Source organism: Theropithecus gelada, chromosome 20 (genome assembly GCF_003255815.1).
Source record: "Theropithecus gelada isolate Dixy chromosome 20, Tgel_1.0, whole genome shotgun sequence".
Lineage (NCBI taxonomy): Eukaryota > Metazoa > Chordata > Mammalia > Primates > Cercopithecidae > Theropithecus > Theropithecus gelada.
The window spans coordinates 51,226,578-51,248,477 of NC_037688.1; the positions used below are offsets into that span (position 1 = coordinate 51,226,578).

General features: G+C 62.1%; 3 protein-coding genes across 8 annotated transcripts; 2 read left to right on the top strand and 1 right to left on the bottom strand.

The window, feature by feature from the left end:
* Positions 1-5,722: 5,722 nt before the first annotated feature.
* Positions 5,723-9,050, top strand: IGFALS (insulin like growth factor binding protein acid labile subunit). Of its 2 annotated transcripts, none has more exons than XM_025369422.1 (2): positions 5,723-5,843; positions 7,061-9,050. In XM_025369422.1, exons 1-2 carry the CDS (start codon positions 5,828-5,830, stop codon positions 8,860-8,862), a joined length of 1,818 nt encoding a protein of 605 aa, XP_025225207.1. In that variant the 5' UTR covers positions 5,723-5,827; the 3' UTR covers positions 8,863-9,050. The 2 variants fall into 2 exon arrangements, with proteins under 2 accessions (XP_025225207.1, XP_025225206.1); XM_025369421.1 differs by having other exon boundaries at positions 5,753-5,843; positions 6,947-9,050.
* Positions 9,051-10,261: 1,211 nt separating this feature from the next.
* Positions 10,262-15,735, bottom strand: NUBP2 (nucleotide binding protein 2). 3 transcript variants are annotated; one of them, XM_025369429.1, is made up of 7 exons: positions 15,622-15,735; positions 12,793-12,911; positions 12,493-12,691; positions 11,598-11,752; positions 11,368-11,478; positions 11,189-11,258; positions 10,262-10,898 (listed from the first exon to the last, which is right to left on the bottom strand). In XM_025369429.1, the coding sequence occupies exons 1-7, from the start codon at positions 15,635-15,637 to the stop codon at positions 10,753-10,755; spliced, it is 816 nt and encodes a 271-aa protein (XP_025225214.1). In that variant the 5' UTR covers positions 15,638-15,735; the 3' UTR covers positions 10,262-10,752. The 3 variants fall into 3 exon arrangements, with proteins under 3 accessions (XP_025225214.1, XP_025225216.1, XP_025225215.1); XM_025369431.1 differs by lacking the exon at positions 15,622-15,735 and adding an exon at positions 14,891-14,961; XM_025369430.1 differs by lacking the exon at positions 12,493-12,691 and having other exon boundaries at positions 11,189-11,235; positions 15,622-15,729.
* A 112-nt stretch (positions 15,736-15,847) lies between these two features.
* SPSB3 (splA/ryanodine receptor domain and SOCS box containing 3) lies at positions 15,848-21,858 on the top strand. 3 transcript variants are annotated; one of them, XM_025369426.1, is made up of 7 exons: positions 15,848-16,160; positions 17,160-17,297; positions 19,985-20,162; positions 20,275-20,462; positions 20,545-20,647; positions 20,721-20,846; positions 21,152-21,858. In XM_025369426.1, the coding sequence occupies exons 2-7, from the start codon at positions 17,172-17,174 to the stop codon at positions 21,496-21,498; spliced, it is 1,068 nt and encodes a 355-aa protein (XP_025225211.1). In that variant the 5' UTR covers positions 15,848-16,160; positions 17,160-17,171; the 3' UTR covers positions 21,499-21,858. The 3 variants fall into 3 exon arrangements, with proteins under 3 accessions (XP_025225211.1, XP_025225213.1, XP_025225212.1); XM_025369428.1 differs by having other exon boundaries at positions 16,150-16,160; positions 19,990-20,162; XM_025369427.1 differs by lacking the exon at positions 15,848-16,160 and adding an exon at positions 16,841-16,890.
* Positions 21,859-21,900: the final 42 nt, after the last annotated feature.

Genomic DNA, 21,900 nt, shown 5'->3' on the forward strand with positions numbered 1-21,900 from the left:
GAGAACTCACTCTCAAGAGAACAGGACGGAGGGAACCAAGCCCCTGATTCAGCTGTCTCCACCGGGTCCCTCTCACACGTGTGGGGATTATGGGAACTACAATTCAAGACGAGATTTGGGTGGGGACACAGCCAAACCATATCATCCCGCCCCGGCCCTTCCTAAACCTCATGTCCTCACAATTCAAAACACAATCATGCCCTTCCAGCCGTCCCCCAAAGTCTTAACTCATTCCAGCATTAATCCAAAAGTCCAAGTTCAAAGTCTCATCTGAGACAAGGCAAGTCCCTTCTGCCTATAAGCCTGTAAAATCAAAGGTGCAGGCATTCGGTAAATACATCCATTCCAAATGGGAGAAGTTGGCCAAAACAAAGGGGCTACGGGCCCCATGCAAGTCCGAAATCCAACAGGGCAGTCAAATCTTAAAGCTACAAAATGATCTCCTTTGACTCCATGTCTCACATCCAGATCACACTGATGCAAGAGGTGGGTTCCCAAGGCCTCGGGCAGCTCCACCCCTGTGACTTTGCAGGGTACAGCCCCCCTCCCAGCTGCTGTCACAGGCTCATGTCAAGTGTCTGTGGCTTTTCCAGGTGCATGGTGCAAGCTGTTGTCAGTGGATCTACCATTCTGGGGTCTGGAGGATGGTGGCCCTTTTCTCACAGCTCCACTAGGCAGTGCCCCAGTAGGGACTCTGTGGGGGATCCAACCCCACATTTCCCTTCCGTATTGCCCTAGCAGATGTTCTCTGTGAAGACTCTGCCCCTGCCGCACACTTCTGCCTGGAAATCCAAGTGTTCCTATACAGCCTCTGAAATCTAGGCAGAGGTTCCCAAACCTGATTTTTTTTTTTATGGTGTCTCGCTCTGTCACCCAGGCTGGAGTGCAGTGGCATGATCTTGGCTCACTGCAACTTCCGCCTCCCAGGTTCAAGTGATCCTCCCACCTCAGCCTCCCAAGTAGCGGGGACTACAGGTGCGCATCACCACGCTTGACTAATTTTTGTATTTTCAGTAGAGACAGGGTTTCGCCATGTTGGCCAGGCTGGTTTCAAACTCCTGACCTCAGGTGAACTACCTGCCTCAGCCTCCCAAAGTGCTGCTGGGATTACAGGTGTGAGCCACTGCACCCAGCTCCCAAACCTCAATTCTTGACTTCTGGGCATCTGCAGGCCCAACACCACCTGGAAACTGCCAAGGCTTGGGGCTTGCACCCTCTGAAGCAACAGTCTGAGCTGCACCTTGGCTCCCTTTCGCCATGGCTGGGAGGCAGGGCACCCAAGAGTGCACGAAGCAGCAAGGCCCTGGGCCCCGTCCGCTAAACCATTTTTATCCTCCTAGGCCTCGGGACCTGTGATGGGAGGGGCTGCCCTGAAGACCTCTGACATGCCCTGGAGACATTTTCCCCACTGTCTTTGTGATTAACATTTGGCTCCATGTTATGCAAATTTCTGCAGCCAGCTTAAATTTCTCCTCAGAAAACGGGCTTTTTTATGGCATCACCATGCTGCAAATTTTTCAGCCTTTTATGGTTCGCTTCCGTTTTAAACTAAAGTTCCAATTCCAAACCGTATCTTTGTGAATACATAAAACCGAATGCTTTTAACACAGCACCCAGGTCACCTTTCGAACACGTTGCTGCTTAGAAATTTCTTTCACTGGTTGGGTGCAGTGGCTCATGCCTGTAATCCCAGCATTTTGGGAGGCCAAGGTGGGCAGATCACAAAGTCAGGAGATCAAGACCCTCCTGGCCAACATGGTGAAACCCCATCTCTACTAAAAATACAAAAATTAGCTGGGTGTGATGGTGCACTTCTGTAGTTCCAGCTGCTCAGGGGGCTGAGACAGGAGAATTGCTTGAACATGGGAGGCAGCAGTTGCAGTGAGCCGAGACCACGCCACTGCACTCCAGCCTGGGTGACAAAGCGAGACTCCATCTCAAAAACAAAAAAAAAGGAATTTCTTTCACCAGATGCCCTAAATCATCTCTCTCAAGTTCAAAGTTCCACACATCTCTAGGGCAGAGGCAACATGCTACCAGTCTCTGCTAAAGCACAGCAAGAGTCACCTTTATTCCAGTTTCCAACAAGTTCCTCCTCTCAGAGACCACCTCAGCCTGGACTTTGTTGGCCATATCACTATCAGCATTTTGGTCAAAGGCATTCAAGTCTGGGAAGTGCCAAACTTTCCCACATCTTCCTGTCCTCTTCTGAGCCCTCCAAATGGTTCCAACCTCTGCCTGTTACCCAGTTCCAAAGTCACTTCCACATTTTTGGGTATCTTTACAGCAGTGTCCCGCTGTAAGAATAATTATTACAGTAATAATTTACTATATTAGTCTTTTCTCACACTGCTGATAGACATACCTAAGACTGGGTAATTTATAAAGGAAAGAGGTTTAATGGACTCACAGTTCCACATGGCTGGGGAGGCCTCACAATCATGTCGGAAGGCACAGGGTCTTACATGGCAGCAGGCAAGAGCGCATCTGCAGGGGAACTCCCATTTATAAAACCATCAGGTCTCACGAGACTTACTCACTACCCACAACAGTATAGGGAAAACGTCCCCCATGATTCAGTTATTTCCACCAGGCCCTGCCCTTCACACGTGGGAATTATTATAATTCAAGGTGAGATTTGGGTGGGAACACAGTCAAACCGTATCACCATCTTTGTTGTTGGTATTTGAGGAATCGAGCTCAACGTTTAAGGGACATCGTCTTTTTTTGTTTTTGTTTTTGAGACAGAGTCTCACTCTGTCGCCCAGGCTGGAGTACAATGGTATGATCTCAGCTCACTGCAACCTCCACCTCCCGGGTTTAAGTGATTCTCCTGCCTCAGCCTCCTGAATAGCTGGAATTACAGGCGTGTGCTACCATGCCTGGCTAATTTTTGTATTTTTAGTAGAGATGGGGTTTCACCATGTTGGTCAGGCTGGTTTTGAACTCCTGACCTTGTGATCCACCTGCCTCGACCTCTCAAAGTGCTGGGATTACAGGCGTGAGCCACCGTACCTGGCCAGAACATCGTCTTAATTAAAATTAAGAACTCTCACCAGGCCAGGGGCTCACGTCTGTAATCCCAGCACTTTGGGAGGCCAAGGCGGGCAAATCATCTGAGGTCGGGAGTTTGAGACCAGCCTGACCAACATAGAGAAACCCCATCTCTACTAAAAATACAAAATTAGGGGCTGGGCATGGTGGTCCACGCCTGTAATCCCAGCACTTTGGGAGGCTGAGGTGGGTGAATCACGAGGTCAGGAGTTCGAGACCACCTTGGCCAACATGGTGAAACCCTGTGTCTACTAAAAATACAACAAATTAGCTGGGCTTAGTGGCGGGTACCTGTAATCCCAGCTACTTGGGAGGCTGAGGCAGAAGACTCGCTTAAACCTGGGAGGCAGAGGTTGCAGTGAGCTGAGATCATGCCACTGGTCTCCAGCCCTGGCGACAGAGTGAGACTCTGTCTCAAAAAATAAATAAATAAAATAAAATAAAAATTAGGCAGGCGTGGTGGCTCATGCCTGCAATCTCAGTACTCGGGAGGCTGAGGCAGAAGAATTGCCTGAACCCGGGAGGCGGAGGTTGCAGTGAGCCGAGATGGCGCCACTGCACTCCAGCCTGGGCAACAAGAACGAAACTCCATCTCAAAAACAAACAAACAAAAAACTCAGAATCCTAGTGAGAGGATAGAAAGGCCACACAGTGTGACAGAGACCACCGGCCACACCCCTGACAGGTGTGCGTGCAGAAAGCTTTCGGTCTTCCTTGTGTCTTGCAAATCAGAAATCAGCCAGCTAACTAGAAAATTGGCAAGATATGGCAACCAGCAGTGGCCAAGGCCGGATGACCCTGCGGCCGTGTGCTAGAGAAGATGCTGGGTCTCCCCAGTGGCGGTCACCATCCGCTTGCCAACGGCCTGAGTGTGGACAGGTGTGCGCCCACAGGATGCGGAGTCATAGGACTCGCCGGCACTGCTGGAAACAGTGAGGGACAGGGACAGATGCATTCCAGGATCTGACCTAGACATGGCGTCACCTCCCTCCAGTCCTGTCCTACGGAAAGCCAGGCTCTGCGCAGCCTGAACACAGGAGCCTGGGAGGCCACCGGCCTTGAGCCAGAACAGGCCACAGGGGCAGTGCAGCCATCGGGGGTGGTGGCAGTGATGGGGGCCTCTGGAACTCAGTGGGCTGAATGTGTGTGTAGGCCTCGGTGTTACCACAGGAATCAGAGGCCTGGAGCCCCCTTACCAGCTGCCGCAACCCCGGTGAGGCTCCGCCTGCCCACGACGCTCGGCCTCTCCCAAAGGAGGAGAACAGGGACAGATTCTCCCTTCCCTCCTGGAGTGTGCAGGGCTCCCAGGTGTGGTGCGTGGCCTGACACAGGCCAGGGGCCCCCACACCCGGACTTCTCCTGAGAAGAGGCCGCCCAGGTCCACTGGCCCCAGGCCCCTGCTGAGTCCGCGTTTTCTGCTGAGTAAACGGATCGTGGGTTTTTCTGGGTGTGGACTTTCTCCCCGTGGATCTATAATTTCTCAGAAGAGGAGCCGAGACGCCACCTGGAAAATGATCAATTCTTGATAAAGGGAAGACGATGACAGTGGGCCGGCGGCTTCCCACAGCTCTGCACGGGGCCCGCCAGGTGAGGCCGGAGCCGCGGACGGGGTAGGGCCTGGAGAGCTTCGGTCTCCTCCAACCCCGGCTCTGCCTCCACCTGCGCCCCTCCCGGCCGCTTCCCTGAACGCTTTCCCACTGCCGAGGGACTGGTGGGCAGGCCCCGCTGACAGCCAGAGGAGGGGCCAGCAGGGACCTGGAGAGGAGGGGCTGCAGCGGCTCAGGCCCTGGTGGAGACAGCGACTGACTGGGAAGTGGTCTGAGCAGGTGGAGGGGAACGAGGGGCCGCTGGAGGCAGGTGGAGACGGAGCCCAGGGGTGGCCTCGGACATGGCTGGGCACACATTCCTGTGGCCTCTCTGCACACAAGCGGTGACTGTGGGCCGGCCAGGCCCTCACCAGAGCCTTGGGGCACAGCAAGGGGCAGGTGAGGCTTGTCTGGGGCATAAGACCTGGCTCCCATGGCCAGGCCACCCCCACACTTTCCCCGAGGATGGTGCAGGGCAAAAGCAAACAGGCGCTTGCAGCCCTGCCAGGCATTCCTAGAAGAGGCTGGGGGCGGGGCAGTGGCCAGACACCAGCGCCCGTAAGGTCACGGGAGAGGTGGAGCAAGCTTGGGCCCTGGACGGCACCATCGGCCTGAAGAACAAATGGCAGCTCCCACCCAGGCTTTAGGGAACCCCCGGGAGGGCGGGTGGATGACTGGGTGGGGCGCGGGGAAGGGGAGGCAGCCCCTGAGCCCCACATGGCTGGCTGCTCAGGCCAGGGGTGGGGTCAAGACCCCAGGAGCTGCCCGAGGGGCACCCTGCCCGCAACAGGAGCTGGTAAAGTCCTGGGCTCCCCAAACCTGCCTCAAGCCCCAGCCTCTCCCAGGTTGCTGCAAGGGGTCCCCACCCCAACCTCGCTGCCCAGCCCTCCCCCGTCAGCCCTGCACAGGGCCCGGGCACTGGCCATCAGCCCCCAGGGCCACATCACAGCCCACCTCGGACCCCGACAGAAGCTCCCTCACCCCCTGCACTGTCTGCACCCCAGGGCTCCGGGCCGATACCGGCTGCCCGGCACGAGGGGGTTAACAGAGCCAGGGCCAGCTGGGTTGGGTCAGCCAGGTGACAGGCGCGGGCTGCCCCGCAGTGGGGAAATCCAGAGGGCAGGGGTGGCCGGCGCAGCAGACGTACCCTCCCTTGCTGCCTGCCTGTGGCCTGCTCTGCACGCAGGATGGCCCTGAGGAAAGGTGAGGCCCCCAAGCGCCCCGCCACCTGCTCTGGGGGTGGCCAGTCCGTGACCCTGAGCCCATTGGGGAGAGGCTAGGGGTGACCCCCAGGAAGTCCCCCCCAGGGACTGGGGAGCCCACAGTCGGAAATGCATCTGCTGGGGTTGGCAGGGAGATGCAGCTGTGCCTGGCACCAGAGGGTCTGTGTCCTGTCCTTCACCCTAAGGACACTGGCGGCAGCGCAGGGGGGGAGGACCAGGCACAGGCCGGAGCCTTCAGCCCCCAGAACAGCGGGCACAGCAACGGGAGGTGCCCCTCACAGCCTGCGTCGTGGGCCCAGCCCAGGCAGGAGATGTTGGCTCACACCCCACTGTCTCTGTGGGGTGACCCTTTGCGGCTTTGGCCACCCCCAAGCCTGAGCTGAGCTCAGAGCTGGCTCAGGCCACCCCCAACCCATCACGGCAGAAGGGCGGTCGGGGGACCCCACCTCGCTGTCCCTGCCACCATCCCAGCGATTCCCTCTGAGGATGCGGGGGTTGTACAGGGGAAGTTTTGAGTCATCACTGCTTGGGAGGCTGCTGGCCGGGTCTGTGAGGCCTGTGGACCCTTGTCCTGAAAGGCAATGTGAGCCTCGGTGACTGACGGTCCGGGGTTCCTACCTGTCCCCCAACAGCGGTGCCCCGGTCCCCCCCACAGCACCCTAGACCTGGATGCAGGCAGGTGAGACCCCGCTGAGGGGACCTAACTGGGGCACGAGGTGCCCAGCTCACTGTCCAGCCTCTTACGGCAGTGAGTGAGTGCCCACCCAGACCTACTCCAGAATGTTCGGAAAATGGCCGGACCTTGGCCAATGGCTCAGTTCCCTCCCCTTCCTCTAGGCCAACGTGGCAGCCTGGCCTGGCTCAAGTGCCTGCCTTGGGGGTGCGGCTGCCACATGCCAGACAGCCCGAGACCCAGCCTAGCCGAGCCCACGTGGCCTGCGCAGAGCTAGAGAGCCAAGCCCTCAGCGTCTGTGCAGCGGGGCGGGGCGGGGCGGCCACTCCTCTGTCCCATGGGGTGGGGAGCGCAGCGTCAGCTTTTGGGCCGGAGGACCTGTGGGGCTCACCAGCTTCTTCGCATCTCAGCGGATGACCTCGAGCCTCAGTTCACACCTGAGCACCGCTTCCGGCTGTGCTGGTATCAGGCTCACTCAGGCAGAGCCCTCCTCGGGCCGCCTCCCCAAGCCTCTCCCCCCGCAGGAGGCCTGGCCTTGGCGCTGCTGCTGCTGTCCTGGGTGGCACTCGGCCCCCGCAGCCTGGAGGGAGCAGAGCCTGGAACGCCGGGGGAAGCCGAAGGCCCAGCGTGCCCGGCCACCTGTGCCTGCAGCTACGATGACGAGGTGAATGAGCTCAGCGTCTTCTGCAGCTCCAGGAACCTCACGCGCCTGCCTGACGGGATCCCGGGCGGCACCCAAGCCCTGTGGTTGGACAGCAACAACCTCTCGTCCATCCCCCCGGCGGCTTTCCGGAACCTCTCCAGCCTGGCCTTCCTCAACTTGCAGGGCGGCCAGCTGGGCAGCCTGGAGCCGCAGGCACTGCTGGGCCTGGAGAACCTGTGCCACCTGCACTTGGAGCGGAACCAGCTGCGCAGCCTGGCGGTCGGCACCTTTGCGTACACACCCGCGCTGGCCTCACTGGGCCTCAGCAACAACCGCCTGAGCAGGCTGGAGGACGGGCTCTTTGAGGGCCTCGGCAACCTCTGGGACCTCAACCTTGGCTGGAATAGCCTGGCCGTGCTCCCCGATGCGGCGTTCCGTGGTCTGGGCGGCCTGCGCGAGCTGGTGCTGGCGGGCAACAGGCTGGCCTACCTGCAGCCCGCACTCTTCAGCGGCCTGGCCGAGCTCCGGGAGCTGGACCTGAGCAGGAACGCACTGCGGGCCATCAAGGCCAACGTGTTCGCGCAGCTGCCCCGGCTCCAGAAGCTCTACCTGGACCGCAACCTCATCGCTGCCGTGGCCCCGGGCGCCTTCCTGGGCCTGAAGGCGCTGCGATGGCTGGACCTGTCCCACAACCGCGTGGCTGGTCTCCTGGAGGACACGTTCCCCGGCCTGCTGGGCCTGCGCGTGCTGCGGCTGTCCCACAACGCCATCGCCAGCCTGCGGCCCCGCACCTTCGAGGACCTGCACTTTCTGGAGGAGCTGCAGCTGGGCCACAACCGCATCCGGCAGCTGGCCGAGCGCAGCTTTGAGGGCCTGGGGCAACTTGAGGTGCTCACGCTGGACCACAACCAGCTCCAGGAGGTCAAGGTGGGCGCCTTCCTTGGCCTCACCAACGTGGCGGTCATGAACCTCTCTGGGAACTGTCTCCGGAACCTTCCAGAGCAGGTGTTCCGGGGCCTGGGCAAGCTGCACAGCCTGCACCTGGAGGGCAGCTGCCTGGGCCGCATCCGCCCACACACCTTCGCCGGCCTCTCGGGGCTCCGCCGCCTCTTCCTCAAGGACAACGGCCTCGTGGGCATTGAGGAGCAGAGCCTGTGGGGGCTGGCGGAGCTGCTGGAGCTCGACCTGACCTCCAACCAGCTCACGAACCTGCCCCACCAGCTCTTCCAGGGCCTGGGCAAGCTGGAGTACCTGCTGCTCTCCCACAACCGCCTGGCGGAGCTGCCGGCGGATGCCCTGGGCCCCCTGCAGCGGGCCTTCTGGCTGGACGTCTCGCACAACCGCCTGGAGGCGTTGCCCGGCAGCCTCTTGGCATCGCTGGGGCGGCTGCGTTACCTCAACCTCAGGAACAACTCACTGCGGACCTTCACGCCGCAGCCCCCTGGCCTGGAGCGCCTGTGGCTGGAGGGCAACCCCTGGGACTGCAGCTGCCCCCTCAAGGCGCTGCGGGACTTTGCCCTGCAGAACCCCAGTGCCGTGCCCCGCTTCGTCCAGGCCATCTGTGAGGGGGACGACTGCCAACCCCCCGTGTACACCTACAACAACATCACCTGCGCCAGCCCGCCCGAGGTCGCGGGGCTCGACCTGCGGGACCTCGGCGAGGCCCACTTCGCTCCCTGCTGACCAGGGTCCCGGACTCGGGCCCCCGCCTGGCTCACCCTGTGCTGGGGACAGGTCCTCAGCGTCCTCAGGGGCCTGGCAGGCACGTGGCCCCACGCTGTGCACTTGCTGAAAGACACAAGGGCCTGACTGGGGTGGAAGGCAGGGCGGCCCCCAGCTGTCATCAATTAAAGGCAAAAGCAATTGAATCTTAACAGGCACAGTGCGTGACTGCGAGCATGAAGCCAGGGAAGGGGGCTGGGTGCACGGCGCACAGCTGTGGTCTCAGAGCTTTGGGAGGCCGAGGCGGGTGGATCGCTTGAGCCCAGGAATTCAAGAGACCGGCCTGGGCAACACAAGAGAGACCCCATCTCTACAAAAAAAAAAAAAAAAAAAAAAAAATTAGCCGAGCGTGGCAGCCCATGCCTGTGATCCTAGGGAGGTTGAGGCAGGAGGATCGCTGCAGCCCGGGAGGTAGAGGCTGCCGTGAGCCGAGATTGCGCCACCGCATTCCAGCCTGGGCGGCAGAGCGAGACCCTGTCTGAAAAGAAACCACCTGGCTCGGGGGCGGGGGGACGGCGTTGCCTGGGGCGCGCCCTGGTCTCCTCGCCTCTGTCCTGCCCGGCTCAGCCACGCCCAGGGCCCCCGTCCGGATCCTGCCCTGCCACCGCCCTGGCCAACTGCCCCCGACCTGTGTGTCTTCCTGGTCCCTGCAGCTGCCCCTCGGGCTCCCTGCAGGACGTCCCCCAGGAATGATGACACCAACTCAAATCCCCGGGAGCTCTGCGTTATCACCCCTCCTCTTCGAGGCATCGCCCTGAGGACCAGGCAGTGTCCCGAGGGGCGTGGTCCAGGCAGCCAGGGTGAGGCTGAGGTGGGGTGGGGAGTGAGCCCCAGGCAGGCCGTCAGTCTAGCGTGGGAAGCTGCACCCCCTGCAGATGCCCCCGGCGTCGGTCTTCTCTGCCCCCTCAGGGCACTGGCATTGTTGGCCCAGGTGCGCCTGGCAACCTCCCACCCGCCCAGGGACTGCCCGGGTTGGTTCCCAACCCCCACCTCCAGGGTCCTCCTCTGCTGAAGGCTGAGCTCTTCCTTTGGGAACGGCTCTCCTTCCGGGTCTCACTGGGAAGAGGTGCAGGAGGCCCCTGGGATCCTTCTCAACCCGACTTCTGGTCTCAGTCCCAGGAGGGGTCCCGCAGTGTCCCAGGAAGGCCATTCTTCCATAGCAAAGCGCCCGGCTCTCAGGTTTATCACAACATCTCCCCAAATTCCCACATTTGATGCGAACGCACCAGCACCTGGACCCAGGGGCTTGTTGACAACGAAGCTGACGAACCTGCCGGCCCGGCCCAGCCCAGGCCAGGCACTTATAGAAGCAGGTGCTATCTGACCCCGAAAGACAGAAGACTCTAGAAATGTCAAACTCGTCATCACAGCAGCGGACACGTTTAATGGTAGGCTCCTCTACAGTTACAAGACAGGCCTGAGGTCAGTTCGCCCCCTTAGGGAGCGCTCCCCCAGCTTCACGCAGATGACTGTGACCCCAGGGTGCTGGCGGCCCGGGGTCACCTGAGGACTGAAGTCCTGCGCTCTGCCAATCATGTGCACACGCAGCTGCCAGGGGCACAGGTGGGAAACGTAGAAAAGAGGAGAGCCCAAGCCGCCCCCGTCTCACAGCTGCAGGGCACCCAGGCCACAGCACCAGGGCCCGAGCTGTCCTCTGAGCCACAGGCCAACTAGGCAGAGCTGCTGGTGCCTGATACATCCCTGGGGCAGGGCTGGTCAGGGAGCTGCTCTCCCGTTGACGCCGCCTGGGCCTGCCCCTGCAGGGCCCGGGAACCGAGCCCTCTCTGGTTCTCCGAGAGGCTGGAGCAGAGCCCTCGGTGGCTCTGGAAGGCAGCTTCGAGGCGGCCTTAGTCAGGGGAGGCATGTGGGCGTCGCATCCAGAATCTTCCCTGCTATGGAGGTGAGTGCGGCGAAGGTGGGGCTCCCGGGGAACTCCCGGATGAAGTCGTGGCCCTCCTCCAGGCTCCTCATGAGCTCGGGGTCCAGGGGCACAGAGCCTGCAGGGCACAGTGGAGGTGGTGGCGCTGTGTCTGCACCTCCCGCTCCCAGCATGGGCTCAGCTGGCCAAAAGCGGACGCACCCGAACCACCCGTGCCTGTAGAGGGCCTTGAGAAGGGCGCGGGTGGATGAGCCACAGGTCGCAGTGGTGTGGCGTGTGGCCTGAGAGGGGAAGAAACAGCTCCCATCCCCTCCTCTCCCTCGGGCCCCGGGGGCACGGAGGTCAAACCCACCCAGGACAGAGACGGAATGGGAGGCCGGGACCCCAGCACCAGCTTGGAACACTCACCTAAGAAGGGCACCCCGGCGAGCCGGGCCAGCTCCTCCCCGCCGCCCCTGGAGAAGACGCTGGTGCACTCCTAGGAGATGGCAGTGAGCCCAGCGCCACCCAAGGCCCCGCCTCGGCCTGCCTGCCACCCCCACCGGTCAGGCGCTGCCTCGGTCCCCCTGCAACCCCCCGGGACTCACTGTGCAGTGTGGGCAGGTGAAGCCGCTCATGTTCTCCACGACCCCCATCACCCGCACGCCCGTCTTCCTGCAGAAGGTCAGCTCGCGCCTCACGTCCCCCACGGACACCGCCTGAGGGGCGGGAGCCAAGGCTGCAGTCTGCTGGGCTCGGCCAGGCGCACAGGCAGGGAGACCCGCCCAGCCCGCTGGGAAGCAGCCCACAGGGACTTGGGAAGGTGCCGCAGCGGTACCTGGGGTGTGGTGACCACGAGGGCCCCCAGGGGTTGGTAGGGGCGCAGGGCTTCTATGGTAGCCATGTGCTCATCGGAGGTCCCCGGGGGCGTGTCCACCACCAGGTAGTCCAGCTCCCCCCAGGCCACGTCGGACACAAACTGCTTTATCAGCGCTGCAAAGACGGGACAGACGGGGCGGTCAGGGCAGGGCAGGTCTGCACACGTGGCCCTGTGCCACTAAGAACCAGCCAGGTCAGGCCGAGGAGCTGCAGTCCATCACGTGTCACTTGCCACCAGCTTCCAACACAGGCTCTCGGGAGGCCCTGGAGCGACGCAGGAGCCGGCCAGGCCCTGACCAGGAGTGCAAAGATGGGGCCAGGGCCGTCTACAGCGTCCCTTTCTCCAGCATCCAGCCCCTGCCCGCAGAGCACCCCCCCGACTCCCCACGGCCCCAAATGAGAACACGGGGCCAGGACCCTCCAGGGGTCTGTCGCCACACATGGGAGCACCCAGATTCTCCGTGGTGGACACCCCCTGGTGCACCCAGATTCTGTGCCTCACTCCCACCAGCCTCTCCCTGCCTTTGGGGGCATCTAATGCCACCTGCTCCAGAGGCACCAGAACCCCCTCAGCTCTGCCCGACGACCTGCCCCACGGGGGCCCCAGGTCCCTGCATGCCGTGGCCAGGGTCTCAGCAGACCCCGCTCCCTCTGACCAGGAATGGGGGTCAGCTGTGTGGCAGCACAGACCCAACTCGAGACACCCCCAGCCAGAGCCCTGGGCCTGGTCGCGGGTGTCCTGTGCAGGTCCCAGGCACAGGCCTGGCTGCTGGAGGGGGGCATTTCCACGGGAGAGGCCGGCGCCGACGCTAACACCTTCGATCAGGACAGCGGACAGGCTGCCCGGCCGTTACCATTCTTCTTGGGGCCTCTCCACACCACGGCCTCGTCCGGCTTCTCCAGCAGGAAGCCCACGGACATGAGCGAGATGCTCTGCTCCCGGTCCAGGAAGACGGGTGCCCAGCCGCGGTCACACTGGTGCACGGCCCTGCCCTGTGCCCCAAACATGCGGGGGATGCTGGGGCCACACAGGTCCACGTCCAGGATCCCCACCTGCAAGGAGGGGCATAGCCTAGGCCAGGGGCACCTCCAGGCCTCTGCCGGGATGCAGGTGGCTGCCTGGGGCTCTGCCCAGTGAGGGGCAGGGCGCTCACCTTCTTGCCCGCATGGCGCAGGGCCAGGGCCAGCTCCGTGGAGATGGTGCTTTTCCCAACGCCCCCTTTTCCTGAGAGGACCAGGATGATGTGCCTGATGCCGGCCAGGTTTCCAGGCTCTGGTGAGAGACACGACAGAGAAGGTCAGGGCTCCTGGTGCCCACTGTGCCCACACACGGGGTCACCCACCACCTCCTGCACCCACATTCTGAGCGGAGCAGTGGTGAATCGCCAGACCCAGAGGCAGCCCCTGCCCAGCTTCGCCCTGATGTAAAGACCTCCAGGCAGGTCCCCTGCAGCCCCAGACCCGGGGGGGGTCCCTCTAAGACTACGGCACTCCCTGCACCCGCCTGAGGCTGTGCTGCTGACAGCGGAAACTGCCCAACTCTCCTCTCGGTGCGTGCGCTCCTTCATGCGCGGGCGTGTGCAAGCTCGCACACGTGAGTGTCATGATCATGAGACTGCCAGCCCCCTGCTAATTCTAACGGAAACCAAACGGACTCCACCCTTTCCCCAGTCCATGCACCCCGGGCTCGGCAGAGGCAGCAGAGGCTGCCCTGGGCCTCCAGTTCTACTGCAGTGTGCAGTAGGTGAGGGCAGCTGGCTGCTCCCCGCACAGCCCCAGCTCCTCTTCCTTCCAGGGTCCCGTCCTGTCCCTGCCACGCGGTGGCAGACACCTTGGCAAAACCCCTGCCCTCTCCCCCCAGCGCCCCCGCTGAGGTCACGCCCCTGGTCTCCAGCATGCTGCTCCATTGCTGACAGGTCCCTGGAGGGCGCACGTGAGGGCTCCACACACGACGCGGAGAAACCACCCCGAACTGATCCGCCTCTCAAGGGCAGGTTCAAAGGCCCCCCAAGCCCAAAGCCTCCCGGGAGAACCTGGCACGCAGGCAGGTCCTCGGACCTACAGAAGCTGCCTGAGGTCTCCCCCGGGGACACGGAAAAGCCAGCCCCAGCCCCACACTCCTGCAAACACAAAGCCCCGAGACCACAGCCTCGCGGTCACCCCTGAGGCAATAAAAGGGATTCTGACTTAAATCCCTGCAACACCAAGGGGTGCTGGAAGTGACCTGCGCAGAGAGGGGTGGGCACTTCTGTCAGGTCTGGGTCCTGACTGCCACACTGCCATCGGTGCTGGTGCCAGCGGCAGGGTTAACCCCCAGGGGCTTTCCTTGTTGGCAGAGGTGGGAACTGTGCCTGTCTGGTGGGTTGGGCTGAGCACCATGGTAAACGCAGGGACTAGTGTCAGGGAACCAGGACAACAACCCTGAAGGTTCCCCCAAGAACGTTTCACTTCTCAGCAAACTGAGGCAGCTCCTAAGCCCGTTCTCAGCAAAGCAGTCAGCATGAGGCTGCCGGGAGGCGCGGCTGTGCTGGAAGCACAGGACGGAGGCTGAGCGCCATCTCCTTGCCCAATCTAGGCCTTCTGAATTTTTATGTGCATATTTTCCCCATTTAAAGAAAGCTTGGGGCCGGGCGCGGTGGCTCACGGCTGTAATCCCAGCACTTTGGGATGCTGAGGCAGGGGGATCACGAGGTCAGGAGATTGAGACCATCCTGGCCAACATGGCGAAACCCTGTCTCTACTAAAAATACAAAAAAATTAGCCAGGCAGGGTGGCGCGTGCCTGTTATCCCAGCTATTTGGGAGGTTGAGGCAGGAGAATTGCTTGAACCTGGGAGGCGGAGCTTGCAGTGAGCCGTCATCGAGATTGTGTCCAGCCTGGGTAACAGAGCGAGTCTCCGTCTCCCCACAACAAAAAAAATAAAAGCTTGGACTAGGTGCAGTGGCTCATGCCTGTCATCCCAGCACTCTGAGAGGCCAAAGTGGAAGGCTCACTTCAGCCCAGGAGTCCAGACCACTCTCAACAACGCATTAAGACCCCGTGTCTACACAGTAAAAAATGAGCCAGGCGGGGTGGTGCAGCCTGTGGTCCCAGGTACTCAGGAGGCTGAGGTGGGAGGGTCGCTTGAGCCCCGGAGGTCAAGGCTGCAGTGAGTTATGATCGCGCCACTGCACTCCAGCCTTAGCGACAGTAAGACCCTGTCTCAAAAAACAAACAAAAAAAAGCTTCCACCAATCTCACTAATATCCTTACTTTGTAATAAATCCGTCCTGATAATAAGGACGGGCTTTTCCAGGCTTCTCCCCTGAAATAAGACTCCAGCCCTGGACTTCTAATGTGTCAGTTGCTACAAGACCGCGCTGTCCGAGGACTGTTTTCTTTTGGGTACCGGACTCGAGGTCTCTTGGAAGAGAAATGCGGCTCCCACTGCTCAGGAGGGCCCGCGGCGCTGACCTGGCGAACGCATCGTCCGCACGGGTGTCAATTCCGTCCCGCGCAACTTTCACTTTTCTGAACTTTGAGCGCCACTTCCACAAGTAACTAAAAGCAGGGGACGCCGGCGCCCGTCTTACTTTCATGACTACGCGCTTGTGACCTATTTAAAGACACGGTCTCGCTCCTGCCCGGGCTGCGGTGCAGCTGCGACCGCGGCCGCGACCTCGCGACCTCCAGCGTAGCGGGGCCCACAGGCGCCACCGCGCCCGCCTACAACGCGGTGCTCCACAAAGTTTCCTTTAAAACCTCCCCCAGCTCCACGACTCAGGCCCTCCGAGGTCACGGACCTTCCGCATCGAATCCGCCGCACGCGGAAAACGACCGTGTTTAGAAAACGCCCGCGCCGCGGCCTCTGGCCCGGCCCAGCCATGCCGGCCGGTGATGGTAGCACTGGAGGCGCGCGACGCAGCGAGGTCGCCCCGGGATAGGGCGCGGCGGGGCCCCAGGCAAGGCCCCGTCCCGGCTCGGCTCCCTGGCCCGCCACTCACCGGCCGCCGCCTCCATCCCGCCGCCGCCAGGAGCTCGCGGCTGCCCTGCGCTTCCGCCCGCCGGCCGTCAGCCTCCCAGATGGAGCGAAGGGCCTTCCAGCCAATGGGCAGTGCGTGCCCACCCCTGGCTCCTCTTGATAGGCCTAGTCTGCTGTCTCAGCCAATCAGATCGCCGGAGGAGCTCCCTCGCCGGTGCCGCAGATTCCGGCGCAGATGACGACGCGGGCACGGACCTGCTTTCGTGTCAACGCGGCCTGCGCGACCGCCTCCCCCCCGGGTCCAATGGGCGCGCGGGCTTTGTCGCCCATCGCTTGGGGACTGGCCAATAGGAACGTTGGATCACGATTGACAGTTCCCGAAACCTCTCGGCAATAGCTTTGTCTCCCGACTCCCGCCCCCCCGCTCGAAGCTCCGAGACAGGTGTGCCCGCCCCTCGCCGCCGGAGCCAATGGGTGCAGGGGGCGGGGATTGTTTACGTCTCGCCCCGGGCGGAAAGTGGGTCAGGGCTGGGCCAGCGGAGCGCGCTGCGGGGGCTGCAGGTGAGCGGCGGGTCGCGGGCCGCGGTCCCGGGCTCGGGGCGGGCGCGCTGACCTTGCGGACGCGGCGGTAGCAGCGCGGCCAGGGCACCGCTTTTGTTCCTCTCCTGAGGGCCGCGCCCGAGAAAGGCTTCCCAGGCGCTGCCGACTCCGGAACCCGCGCGCCCGCGGGAGGGGACAGCCAGGCCGGGCGGCTCCGGCTGCACCCGCGCTCGCCTGGGGCTGGACAGGGTTCGGCGGTCCGGGCGCCGCGATCCTCCCCGGCCTCCCTGAAACCCCGCCCGGGGCCCAGCGGGCGTTGGCAGCCGCGAGCCCGGCGCAGGAGTCGGCCCTGGAAGGCGAGGCGGAACCCACGGGGAGCGGGGCGGGGACCCCGGAGCTGGCGAGGGAGGGGCCAGGTAGGTGGCCTGGGAAGCGCAGACCTGGCCCTCGCAGCCTTTTGCATTTTATGCCGGAACAGCGGCCAGCGCTGAGCAGGTTTTAAGATTTGTTTCACGAGGAGCCCTGGCGGTAGCGAGCTGAGCCGTGTGGCCCGGGAGATGGTGGCGGGAGGAGGATGCAGGCGGGTGCGGGGGTCGGGCCGGGCATGAGGGGAAGGTGTCAGGGAGGGGTGACCACCGTGCTTCTGGCATGAGGAACTGAGAGGCCGGAGATGCCGTTTGTCAAACTGGACGACGGAGGAGGAGCGAGTGGAGGTTTGAAGTGCCTGCGGGACAGGCAGGCGGGGCGGCAGGTTCGTGAGGTGGAGCAGGAGACTGGGCTGGGATTCGCATTCCAGAGGCATGGGTGTCTGGGTGGCGTTTCACAGGATCTACCTAGGTTTTATTGAGCTGCTCAGATCCTGGAGTGAGGTACGGGCTTCTGAAGCGTTCTGGAGCCCTGGCTGGGCACCGGCGCGGCCCCTGCAGTCCCCACTTTGAGTGGGTCCGTGGCCCAGCCTGGAAGCTCAGGGCTGGGAGCGCTGTGAGTCTTCCTTTGCCCAGAGCCTGTGTTTTCTTCTAGATTCTTTCCACCATGGCCAGACGCCCCCGGAGCAGCAGGGCCTGGCACTTCGTCCTGAGTGCAGCCCGCCGAGACGCAGATGCCCGGGCTGTGGCTCTAGCAGGCTCCACTAACTGGGGCTACGACTCTGATGGGCAGGTAGGTCCCAGGGGGCCAGGCGGACATGGCTGGGCTAAGGTGTGGAGATGCCCTAGGCAGGCAGACAGGCATTACCTGAACAGGGAATCAATCGCAGGGGAAGATGCTTCTGAGGCCAGAGGACCAGGCCAACCCTGGGCCTGTCTGCTGGGTACACCACATTCTGTGGGACTCTTTAATTTGGCAAAGGGCACACACAGCCTCGGGTGACGGGACCTCAGAACACACTGCATTCTTCACTGTGCTTTCTCCTCTGAAATCCATGGTCTTTGGCGAGGTTGGCAATTGTTTTTGGTTCATTCAACAGAAATCCTCCACTCTGGGGCTGGGCACTGTCGTTCACACCCATAAATCCTAGCACTTTGGGAGGCTGAAGCTGGAGGATCACTTGAGCCCAGGAATTTGAGACCTGCCTGGGCAACATGGTGAAACTGTCTCTACAAAAAATTTAAAAATTTGCCAGGTGTAGTGGCACATGCCTATAGTCCCAAACTATTTAGGAGGCTGAGGTGGGAGGATTGCTTGAGCCAGGGAGGTCAAGGCCGTAGTGAGCTGTGATCACACCACTGCATTCCAGCCTGGGTGACACAGCTAGACCCTGACTCGAAAACAAAACAAAACAAAAAAATTCTTTGGTTTACCCATTCCATTTCTGGAGGTGGTCATCGTTAACTTGCTACGTGTCCTACCGGACGCTTCTGCCAGTGCAAACACATGCTCTTTGTTCACATACATGTGTGTTAAACCAAAACAAAACCCTGGTACTTGAAGGTAAAAATTCCTGCACCTGCTTAGGGAGGCCCAGGAACCTGAAGGTGTTCAGAACAGCCCAGGTGATCTGATGTGCCTGTGGGCTTTGCAGGCAGATCTACCTGCACCCATGGCCCCTGACCTCTGCCTTAGCAGACCCTGAGGGCAGCTGCCTGGCCTGATGGGGTGCAGTGAGGCTGGGAGGGGTGGGGGTTCCTGTGGGGGGTGATTCCCAGTCAGTTTCCTGATATCTCCCTTGGACCAGGAGTGTGGCTGTGCCTTCCTGCCCCACTTCTAGCTGCCACAGGTCATGTGCTCTGGAGCAGTCTGTCCTGGCCTCGCAGGGTCATGGCTGTGGGATGCGGGCGTGTCCACAGGCCAGTGTCTGACACACGCATGCTGCTTGTCCTCTGTCACCATGGGCCGTGTCCTTCCGGGGCTGCTGCTTGTGTTACCTGCTGCTGCTCTCTGCTGTCACAGCTCCCCTGTGCAGTTGTTCAGACTCAGCCAGGCGTCCTGGGAGGGGCTGGGCTCCCCTCCGAGTGAGGCCTCCCTGAGCCCGGTGGGCCCACTAGGCCTCGGGGGCAAATTGGGAAGCAGGTCTTCCCCACTGGGTGGGGGCTGTCCTAGGGTCTCCTGGAGCTCCCTGCTCCAGCCAGGGAGAGGCGCTGACCTGCCTTCCCGCCCGCCTCCAGCTCCTGCAGGTCACATGGCCTGAGCCTCACAGGCTCGTGGCTGTGGGATGCAGGCGTGCCTACGGGCCAGGCAGTGTCCGACACACAGGGGCTGCTTGTCCTGTCACCAAATGGGCCTGCAGTCCGTTGTGGGCAGGAGGTAGGCAGTGGCGTTCCGTCTGTCTCCTTCTCCAGGGAGCCCAGCCCTGGACCTGCCGCACAAGTGCTCAGTTCTGTGCCCTGGCTTCTGACTCAGTGGGTCTACCCTGGCTTTGGGGACCCCCACTTCTAGGCAGTGGGGTAGAGTCCTCTGGGCCTGCCTTGTCTGTTGGGTGGGGCCGTCCCCTCCAGAGACGACAGTGTCCTGCCCTGAAGGTGGCTTTGGATAGGTCCACGTTCACCTGGAAGCTGGTGGCGCCCATGTCATGGTCCCCTGTGGTTTCTCCTGGACCAGCCCCCAACCTGTACCCTCACTGTCCCAAGGCTTCTGCCACAGGGCCCCCCTGGTCACTTAGCACTCTCCCTGCTGACCCCCTGGTCCATTCAGGCCCTGGGTTGCACCCACAAAGCCTGTGACAGGGAGGAGGCTGGGAGGGGCCCCGCCTCCCACAAGGAGCTCACATTTCAGTGGGAGGAGGCCAAGAATCAGGACCAAGGAGAACTTCAGTGAAGCAAAAGAAGAAAAACAGAACAGGGATGAAGGGGCTGGAGAAGCCTCAGGTGACCGCTGAAGCTGGCACCAGGAGGGGTGGGGCATGTAGTGGGCACTGGGCAATGGGACCCTGTGGTGAGGCAGGGTCTGCTCAGGTAACAGGAAGGTCATTGGGCCACAGTGTGGTGGGGACTGCCCTGAGGCCAGGTGGTTGCAGCTGGGCCTGGTGCGGGGGTGGTGGCCTTGCCTGGGGCCCCTGCAGGGCTGGCGGAGCAGGGAAGGTGTCCACACCGTCTCAGCTCTGGGCAGGTAGGGCAGGCCAGGGCTCATCCACCATCTAGAAACCACTGGGAGGCCAGGCGGCCTTGGCTGTTGCTCAGTGGCTGGGCCTCCAGGGCCTCCTGGTCGTGCAGAATGGGGCAGAGCTGGAGCCTGTTGGGAAGGAGCCTGGGCCGTGCACTCGGGGTCCTGTGAAGTCCCTGGAGGCCTGGACCCCCATCCTTCCCTGGGTGGCTCAGGGAAGGGGAGGAAGAGACTCAGGCTGGGCTGGCAGAGGGCAGGGGTGAGAGGGCAAGAGCGGGCGACAGGAACAGCCGGCCCTTCTCTCCCAGCACAGCGACTCGGACTCCGACCCCGAGTACTCTGCGCTGCCGCCATCCATCCCCAGTGCGGTGCCTGTGACCGGTGAGTCCTTCTGTGACTGTGCCGGGCAGAGCGAGGCCTCCTTCTGTAGCAACCTGCACTCGGCCCACCGGGGCAAGGACTGTCGATGTGGAGAGGAAGACGAGTGTGAGATGGGGTCCGGCCCCTGCTGGGACTGCACTGCGGGCGGGCCTAGGGGTGGGCAGGGCAGAGCCCCATGGAGCTCTCAGGGCTGCCCCAGCTTGGGCCTCTGTTACAGATTTCGACTGGGTCTGGGATGACTTGAATAAGTCGTCAGCCACCCTGCTGAGCTGTGACAACCGCAAGGTCAGCTTCCACATGGAGTACAGCTGTGGCACAGCGGCCATCCGGGGCACCAAGGAGCTGGGGGAGGGCCAGCACTTCTGGGAGATCAAGATGACCTCGCCCGTCTACGGCACCGACATGGTAAGTTGCTCTGGTCCAGGGTGCTTCTGGGGGGCCTGGACCCAGTGGCGCAGAGTGCCCTCTGCCCGTCCCCTGTTCCTAGATGGTGGGCATCGGGACATCGGATGTGGACCTGGACAAATACCGCCACACGTTCTGCAGCCTCCTAGGCAGGGATGAGGACAGCTGGGGCCTCTCCTACACGGGTGCGTGAGGCCCAGGGTGGGGCGGGCCCGAGCCTGGAGCTCCTGGGCTCACTCCAACCCTGGCTGCCCCCAGGCCTCCTCCACCACAAGGGCGACAAGACCACCTTCTCGTCGCGGTTCGGCCAGGGCTCCATCATCGGTGTGCACCTGGACACCTGGCACGGCACGCTCACCTTCTTCAAGAACAGGAAGTGCATAGGTGAGGCCGCCACAGGACTTGAGCTCCTCTCAGCTGTCACCCTGAGGGAGGTGGCCACCCCACCCCAGCCCAGCGGACACTGAGGTTTCCTGAAAGGGTTCCTCCCAGAAGCCTGAGGCCCCAGGGTCCCAGGGGCTGGGACAGCGAGGCCAGGCTGGAGTGGCAGGGCCAGCACGTGCACCCTCTGCCTTGCCTCAGCTGTGTCAGCTGCCCACCTAGGTGACTGTAGCATGTGGTGTGAGGGGCTGTGCTCGGTAGCTGTCCCCTTCCCGGCCTGGGGTTCAGGCTAGGCTCCTCCCTTCCAGGCGTGGCAGCCACCAAGCTGCAGAACAAGAGGTTCTACCCGATGGTGTGCTCCACGGCCGCCCGGAGCAGCATGAAGGTCACCCGCTCCTGCGCCAGCGCCACCTCCCTCCAGTACCTCTGCTGCCACCGCCTGCGCCAGCTGCGGCCAGACTCGGGGGACACGCTGGAGGGCCTGCCCCTGCCGCCAGGCCTCAAGCAGGTGCTACACAACAAGCTGGGCTGGGTCCTGAGCATGAGTTGCAGCCGCCGCAAGGCCCCCGTGTCTGATCCCCAGGCAGCGACCTCGGCCCACCCCAGCAGTCGCGAGCCCCGGCCCTGCCAGAGGAAGCGCTGCCGCCGGACCTAACTTCCCAGTGGAAACTGTCTTCTTGGGCTGGGACGGCCGTTTCCTGTCCCTTCCTTCCTACACTCCAGGGCGGAGTTGGATGAGGCCCGTCCGGAGGGAGCCATCTCTTGCCTCCTGAGGCTGGGACAGTCCTTTCTGTGGAGGCTCTAGGGACCCTCTGCTGCTGTGCTGGGTGGGGAAGCAGCTGCCCTGAGCCCCAGGTCCGGTGGGAGGCTGTGAGGAGGGCCTGGCTGGAGCCCGCTGTTGCTCTTCCCACAGGGACTTGGATTTTCCTAACTTGCTCTGCATGCTGTCGGCGGCTGCCCCGCCGTCGTAGACTTAAGTGACTGAAATAAATGTAGAGTTGATGTCTAGCACCCACGTGGCGTGAGCTGAAACACATCCATGCAGAGACCAGGCTTG